The sequence below is a fragment of the Cryptomeria japonica genome, chromosome 3 (assembly GCF_030272615.1).
Source record: "Cryptomeria japonica chromosome 3, Sugi_1.0, whole genome shotgun sequence".
NCBI lineage: Eukaryota > Viridiplantae > Streptophyta > Pinopsida > Cupressales > Cupressaceae > Cryptomeria > Cryptomeria japonica.
In genome coordinates, this window is record NC_081407.1 from 608,128,009 (window position 1) to 608,136,775 (window position 8,767).

General features: G+C 36.0%; 1 protein-coding gene across 1 annotated transcript; it reads left to right on the top strand.

The window, feature by feature from the left end:
• Positions 1-5,861: 5,861 nt before the first annotated feature.
• LOC131060124 (G-type lectin S-receptor-like serine/threonine-protein kinase At2g19130) lies at positions 5,862-8,205 on the top strand. The gene is made up of 2 exons (XM_059217561.1): positions 5,862-7,162; positions 7,272-8,205. The coding sequence occupies exons 1-2, from the start codon at positions 5,862-5,864 to the stop codon at positions 8,203-8,205; spliced, it is 2,235 nt and encodes a 744-aa protein (XP_059073544.1).
• Positions 8,206-8,767: the final 562 nt, after the last annotated feature.

An 8,767-nucleotide genomic window follows, 5' to 3' on the forward strand; every position in this document is an offset into this window, starting at 1 on the left:
AATCATCAACATAGGAAGAACCAACCTTAACAATAGGACCAAAATCTGAAAAAGAGGACAACTAAGATGCATGATCAACCACCCCAGTCGCAATGATAGCTCCACTCTCCAAGTCTCTAATGATAAATGAATCAAGTGTGAACTCCACAGTTTTCCTAGTTGCCCCATGTGTGATTTGATAGATGGAAAGAAGATTATTTGTCAAGTTGGGTACACACAACACATCATTGAAGGAGTTATCCCCAATGGCAATAGATCCTTTCCCAATCACATCCATGTATGTATGATTGCCCATCAAAATATACGGCATGTGGCAAGGCTCAAATGTAGAAAACATAGACTGTGAAGATGCCATATGATGAGAAGCCCCTGAATCTAGAAGCCATCTCCCTGAATCATGACTTGTAGTAGCACAAAAGAGCTTGTCCCTTTCCTTTACTTGTCCTAAAAGAGTGATCCTTTCCTTTATCCTTGGAAGAAGAAGTTGATGTAGACATTCTAGAAGGTAGGTTGATTCTATTATTCTCAAGAAGATTCTTCAACTCATCAATATCCTTCTCATAACAATGATGTTCATCATGTCCTAACTTCTTGCAATATCCACAAAACAAATTGTCCTTATATGATTTCCTCTTAGGTGAGAATGGTGAATCACCTTGTTGTGGAGAGGAAGATTGTGCCCCATCTTGTTGTGGTTTAGACTTAGGTTGCTTTTGATTCTTTCCTTTTCCTTGATTACTTTGATTCCCTTTGTTAGCCACCAAAGCTTGTGACTTTGAAGATTTGAGAATCCCCATCATGGTCAACTTAGATTGCTCAAGTATCAACATCTCCGTGAATGAATCAAATGAGGGAGAAGTGTATGAGGAACCTTGAGCTAACCTATGGGTGTGAAAGCTAGATACAAAGGTTGCATACTCTGAAGGAAGCTTGTCCAACAAGTTATAAACCAATTGAGCATCCTTTTTGTCAATTCCACAATCCTTTAGCTTTGCTCTTAATTTAGTTGCTTTTGTGACATAATCTTGGATTGTATCAAAATCCTTGGGATCCAAAGTTGTGAGTTCACTATCAAGCTTGTAGCCCTTAATCTCATCAACTTGACCATACAATTTCTTAAAAATATCCCAGGCCTCTTTAATTGTTGTACACTTATCAATGTGAAAAATGAGGTCATCTGATACATACTTTCTAAGAGTTCCAAGTGCCATAGAATTCTTAGTAAGCCATTCAATTTGATCATTAGGATCAGCCTTAGGATCAGGTGGTGCTGTAATAGTTTCATTTACATAATGAATGAGTCCTTTTTCCATTATTTTACTCCATGCCTTAATTTTCCATGATGCATAATTATGAGGAGTTAAAAGTGGAAATTTAGGAGAACCCATAGCACCAAAATGAAAAAATACAAGATAGAGAGAGGCACAATCACACAAGACACCTCCCCCCAAAATACTCAATCAAGAAATCCCCCCAAAATGGTGATTTTGGCACTTTATACTTAGTGCGTATACAATGGGCCACTTGTAAAACAAGGCAAAGTGGACTTCTGATTTCAATTTACAACTTCTCAAAATGAGATCTAAGAGACTTCAACAAATACTGCTAGTGACCTAAACTGAGATCCAAGCAAAATGCAAGTACCAAATATGCCAAAAATGGCCAAATACTAAAAGTACAATTTGTACTTAAAATCGCTACAAACAGATGGCAGATTATGAAAGTAGATGAAAAAATATGTACTTTAAAAAAAAACGACACCTGAAAAGGAGTCCATATGAGCCCAAACGAAGCCTCCAAAGTTGTAAAAATTGGGATTTCATGATTTTTGAAAAACCTGTATCCAAAAATCAGAAACCTCCTACACCACTATACCGATCACAGAATTCTACCCCAAAACAAAAAAATTTGCTCGAAAAAACGAGTCCGTATGAGTGAGATATCGCTATTTGAAAATTGCCTGCAAAATTATAATTTCTGGAAAATTTCCGCCGCAACGTCAAACTTCAAATGCCTCTATATTTGGCCTTTGAAGTCTGATTTGATGAAACAAAAGGCAAAACTGACTTTCTTGGACCTCCTAAATCCAATGGTAACCTCAGATTTGATCCATCAAGCTTCAATAATAACCTGCAATAGAAAAATCCAAAATACACAACCCCAAATAGTATCAAATTTCTTTCAATTAGCAAACCAATGACACTCTAATGGCTCTGATACCATGTGAGACATGGACCAGCTCTGATACCATGTGAGATTTTTCCAAGATCAAGAGGCAATGGAAAGCATAAATAAGAGAGAGAAAATATATGATAGAAATAAACTGTATTCTATCAATATGAAAATACTGATCAACTGGATCATCAAATCATTACATACAATGAATATGAGCTTGCTTATATAGGAAAGGCTATATGGATATGTGAGCACACAAACATGACATGTGGCTCAATAAGAAACAAGGGTAGGTAGGAAATAGGTGTGGGTAGGTAGGAGAAACAATATAATATTCCACATGAGGTGGATCACCCACTGAATGTGGAGTGTAACAAAAAGATCACACCATAAAAGGTGGAAATTCTCTTACACACACTATCCCAATGTGGCACAAACACCCAAGTGTCTCATACCCAAAATACTATGAAATGCATGTACCTAAGTAAACTTAAGTAAGGTATAATAATATCCAAGATGAATAATTATTTATACCAACAAAAAGATTATGTAAAAGACCTACAAGGTTAATGATGTAAAAGCAACAAAAAGTCGCCATGCAATGTAACTAATAAAAATAGAGAGAAATAGCTACTAACCTACTAACCCACAAACATGCATGATTTTATTTCCGTAGATTAATTTTCTTTTTGTAAGCATGCATGTTCATAATTAATTTTTAGTTAGTTAATTTAATTATGTATTTTGCATGTTAATTAAATTCATAATAACTCATACAAATGATTTACCTCTATGCATGTGCGAGCTTAACTCAAAATTATTGATAATTATGGTTTATGCATGTTAATTAATCGTCATGCGCACTTTACTTCCCATTGCTATGTTGCATGTTTAATACGATCAGCATGTTAAGTTCTGCATGTTAGACATGAATTGCATGGACACTAAGTTTCATTTACTAATTGCATGTCAGTTATCATAAATGTCACATGTGCATTAGTGAGAATTTAAGTTAACCATACTTGTGAGTTACTGTGGTGGTTTAATTAGGGTTAGGACAAGCGGGTGCCTACAATTTCTACGATCTCTATGATGAGATTGATAGCAAGCTTAAGAAATGAGGCCTTGGAAGATTTGGCAAGGACATTGTAATTTTGAAGTAAATTGTAGAAGCTGGTAATTGAAGAGTGTTCAAAGTAAATTGTAGAAGTTGCATAATTGAAGAGTCTTCAAAGTAAATTGTAGAAGCTATGTAATTGAAGGGTCTTCAAAGTAAATTGTAGAAGCTACATAATTAAAGAGTTGTCTATATGTGAGAAGAGAATATTGCAACATTGAAGAGTTGTTTATATGTGAAAAGAGATTATAACAATATCTTTTAAAGCTTCTATTGTTATGGAAAAGCTTGCAAGACTATTAAGCAACTTAAGTGTCCATGAACTTCACATTCTTAGAGCTCTAATTAGTGTGAGAAAGTTGGCAATTATTTTTCTTAGATTGGTTATAGTGAAAAAGGTGATAAGGTCTCTAGTCCTACTATCAATACCAGGGGTATATGGTCCAACAAGTAGCAAATTGTGTTATACTAGGGGTTCATAAAAAAATCATAAATTCAACTAGTCAACAAGGTGTGTTATATTGGGGGATTCATGTTTATGGCATGGATTCCATTTGATAGAAAGTCACGTTATGCTAGGTAATCCATGGAAAAGGCATAGATTCTACTGGACAACAAGTTGAGTTATGTTGTATGATCTATTTAGTGCAACAAATAATTACACTATCAATCTTCATTATGGTAGGTAACCAATGCATCAAGGTGTGTAAGGTCCAACAAAGATCATGCTAACAAATTGTGTTATAATAAATGACCAATGCTTAGGAAGCGTAAAATTGTATTGTTCTGGCAAGAGTTTATTACCCTATAGGCACCAGTCTAAGTAATTTAGGGGTTGCGGTTTTATTGTATTCTAAGTTTTAAAAAATTAAAAAATATTTCATTTCATTTTAGTTCTTTATTTTTAGTTTGTTCAATTTTAGGATGTGGTGTTCTCTTATCAAAACGATAAACAAATCTAAAATAATCTAGTCTTGAAAAACATATTGAAGATTTAATTTTACATGTGAAAATATATCTACAAATAGGTGCAATATCATTGTTTAAACGTTGTCGAAAGAATATATTGGCATAGGATCACCCTTCTTAGTCTGCAATACTAGAAGAGTAAAAGATTTAAGCCTTAGGGTTTATCTAGGGTTTAGCCTTGTTCATTGGTCACTGGCCTAGGATTCTAGGAAACTCAGTTGGAAAACACCAACAAGGCATAAGTCTACAATCATAGTAGTTATGAAAGAAAAGAAAATGATAGCTATAAACATGATTAAAATGCCATCAACAATAGATAGTGTGGAAGTTTCTATTTTTTTAAAGATTTTAAATCTTTTAAAGGTGCTATTCAAAATGGGATGTTTCTATTTTTTGTTGGATTTTTTTAAGGTTATATGATCACCTATCTCTGCATGCATATACATCTTTCTTCAAGATATTTTTGATTGTTTTCTAGTTCTGTGATGTCTATTATTTTCTTAATGTGACTTTGGAGAGAGGATGGCCATGCAGAAGATGGTGCATAGAGGACAATTCATGTACTAAATGTGTGGGAAAATTAACTGAACTCGACCCAGGTAGAGTTAGGAAACCCTTAAACCTAAGTGCTTTACCCAATTTGTGCGCTAAACTGCGTCAATTTTCTTTTTCTTTTTGTTCCAATCTTTTTAATAATTTTTGTAGGCTCCCCTCCTCTGCATGCAACTTTCTCTCTCTATCCTAAGCTAGGTCTACTTTGTGGGAAGAGTGTTTTTTTTTTAAGCTTTGGACTTTTCACAATGACAATACTTACATTCCTCCTCTACTTGAGCCCTCCAATCTACTATGAAAGCCCATGTTAATTTTACCACTTATATTGTACAATTCTACACAATCGGTTGGACTATTATGATTATATTTGAACATTTTAATATTTTCTTGGATATAGGAAAACAATCTAATAAATTATACAATAATAATATTTTAAAGTTTCATTATCATTATCTTCCATAACTATTTTACATTCAAAAAAATATATTTTGAATTTAAATTTGATACTTGTTGTGTTTTGAAAGCCTCATTTCTATCTTCAAATATACAAATACTTGGGTACACGACACTTATTTTGAATGCATAAACAATTAAACATTCAATATCAATTTCATTTGAATAAGAGTTAGATTTCAATAAAAAATATCTCTTAATTTATTTTGCATATATTTATCTAAAATGAGATATACTAATACTTAATAGAAATTAATTTAAAATCCTTAATTATATTTGTTAATTGTCTTCAATAAATAAGTAAAGAAGAAATACTTGGTATTTAATTTGTTTAATTTTTCCCCGATTCTTTCGGGATGTAACCATTTGGAGTCAAATTTCAGCGACACGTGCGTAGTTGGTAAGGACAAAATAGAACTCAAAACACGTTTTCAACAATTGGACATTTGAAATAGGCAATTTTCAAATTAACAATTTGAACAAATTGTATGTCTTCAAGTCAAAACTAACTTTTACTGGTTTATTTAATATCTCAGTAGAAACAATATCTTCTTCTCTGCAGAGTCTTTAATGAAGAGAAACAGTGCACGAAGGAATGGATTGGTCCCTGAAGCGTTTCATTTTCGCTCTTGTTATGCTCATTCTTCAGCGCAATGGCGATTTATTAGTTGATGGTGGAGACACCCTCTCTTTGGGGGTTTCTCTGAGGGAAAAGCAGACTATTATTTCAAAGAATGGTACTTTTGAATTGGGATTTTTTAGTCCTAACGGAACCAGCAAATGGTATGTTGGCATCTGGTATACCCAGATCTCTGTCAAGACCATCGTTTGGGTGGCTAACAGGGAAACTCCCATCAAACACACGCCGGGTATTTTGACGCTCTCTACGTCTGGTTATCTCACCATATCTGATTTGCAAGGAAAAGCCGTTTGGTCCAGTAATAGTACTCAGCAGGCAAAGGCGTCCAGAGCTTCCATACTGGACAGTGGAAATTTTGTTCTTTTAGGCTCCAAGAACACTTCTGAGATTGTGTGGGAGAGCTTCGCGAATCCCACTGATCATCTTTTGCCTACGATGAAGTTTTGGAAAGGTTTGAAATTAATCTCTTGGAAGAGTTCGGTGGATCCAGCGCCTGGGCCCTTCATTCACCAAATGGATCCATCCCCAGGAAAGAATAGCTTTTTGCTGCAGTATAAAAATGGTGTTTCGTACTACAGCACGGGAGAGTGGAGTGGTAAAGATTACGCCACCGTACCACCGGGATTATCTTCTACCTTATATCAACAGGAATTGGTGGTGTTTTCTCCGACGAGAATGTACTACATGTATTCGTATACACCCAATGCTGATTCTACGGTGGTGATGAAGGAAGTTCTCCACGAGAATGGCGAGATATCACGCTACTCTTGGGCAAATAATAATTGGAACCTGATTAATAGAGCACCCACATCAAGTTGCGGCGTGTATGGTGTATGTGGGGCTTATGGGGTGTGCTTCACCCAAGAAAATATTCAGTTATGCGAATGCGTGCAAGGCTTTCAGCCAAGAGACTCAAATTCCTGGCATTCTCAGGAATGGTGGCTAAGCGGTTGTGTTCGCCGTACTCCATTAAACTGCTCCGCCATCAACGGCAGTAGGAGTGACGACATAGATGGTTTTCTCCAAATTAGTAATACCACTTTGTCTGATGAAGAAGGTGTTCAGTATGGCCAAGAGTCGAGTCTTCTAGAATGTAAAACTGCTTGTCTCAACAATTGCTCCTGCACTGCTTTTTCTTTCACTAATTCTATTCCTGGTGTTTGTAAATTGTGGTTTAGCGATCTGTTAGGCCTGCAGGCTACTTCTTCTACCGGCCAGCCCTCATTCATTCGATTGGCTGCTTCTGATGTGCCACAGTCTGTCACCCAACACAGGAAGGAGAAGCAGAATAGTTGCATTTTCCATTTCAATTTCTGTGGGCGTTGCTGTTTTGTGTACTCTGTTTGCATGGTTTATTCAGCGCAGGCGTGGAAGACTGCTTGGGCATGTCGAGGATTACGACACAACAATATCGCTCAGAACATTCACTTGCAACGAGCTCAAAACTGCGACCAACAATTTCACCCATATGTTGGGAAAGGGAGCATTTGGCTCTGTCTTCAAAGGAACTCTGCCAGAAGCTACACTTGTGGCCGTGAAAAAATTAGAGGGTCGTGCGCAATCAGAAAAGCAATTCCGTGCTGAAATAAGCACCATTGGAAACATACAACATGTGAATTTGGTGAGGCTCCGGGGATTCTGCGTAGAGGGATCTCAAAGAATGCTTGTTTATGACTTTTTGCAAAACGGGTCTCTCGACTCTTTCTTGTCCCGCAAGTCTAAAGAAGCAGACAGATTGTTGGACTGGAAAACCAGGTTTGGAATCGCTTTAGGTACTGCAAGAGCTTTAGCTTACCTTCACGAAGGATGCAGGGATCGCATCATCCATTGCGATATCAAGCCAGAGAATATTCTTCTAGATGCAGATTTTTCCCCAAAAATCGGGGATTTTGGACTGGCAAAACTTGTTGGCAGAGATTTCAGCGCAGTGTTGACGACAACAAGAGGAACGAGAGGGTATTTGGCTCCGGAGTGGATATGCGGCCTGCCAATCACAGTGAAGGCAGATGTATATAGTTTCGGCATGACCCTGCTCGAAATAATCTCAGGCCGACGAAATATTGATTTGAGTGTGCAAGAGTCGCAATACTTTCCGACGTGGGCAGCAACAGAAATTCAGAAAGGGAACATAATGGGCATCGTGGATGAAAAAATTGCAGACAAAGCGGATGTGGAAGAGGTTAGAAGAGCAGCTGTGGTAAGCATTCAGTGCATTCAAGAGGATGAGAATAGGAGGCCGAGTATGAGCCAAGTTGTTCGGATGTTGGAAGGCATATCGGATGGTGACGTGGAATTATGACTGGTCCCTGCAAGTGCTCGTGGATAACCATTGACAGGAGTAACCCTGGAGAAGATAATATGATTGTAAACAAAGGCGGCTGTATTATTGTGGACTTTTCCATTTACCATATATAACAGTATATAGTAATTTTTTACGGATATTTGTTGTACAACATTCTTGGGGTAAAACATTAACTTTTTTATTATGAGACAGCTGTAAATTTATTAAGTTACCTGTTTTAAATTAAATAAAATGAGCATCATTAATGAGAGTATTTATTTTTGTTGTATTGTAATACTAGTAGTGTTAGTTTGTTAGACTATTATTGTAACAATATAAAGTAAACTAGCATATATATCTTAAATTTTAATTTAATCTATATAGATTCATTAAATGAACACCTCGAGAAGGATATCTCTCGACGAAATTTATATAGATTAAATTAAAATTTAAGGTATATATATTAGTTTAATTAATTATTAATTGTGTCTTTCATTTCGATCATGTCTTGGTAATTTACCGTCAATCACTCTTTTCATTAGTCTTATTAAATAATTTCGTCAATTATTTCATCATTTAT

What these genes read in the sequence shown, in the direction of transcription:
- LOC131060124 (XM_059217561.1), top strand. Translation starts at nt 5,862, where the DNA reads ATGGATTGGTCCCTGAAGCGTTTCATTTTCGCTCTTGTTATGCTCATT. An exon ending in GCTGCTTCTGATGTGCCACA is followed by an intron (nt 7,163 to 7,271) that starts GTCTGTCACCCA and finishes TATTCAGCGCAG; the next exon opens with GCGTGGAAGACTGCTTGGGC.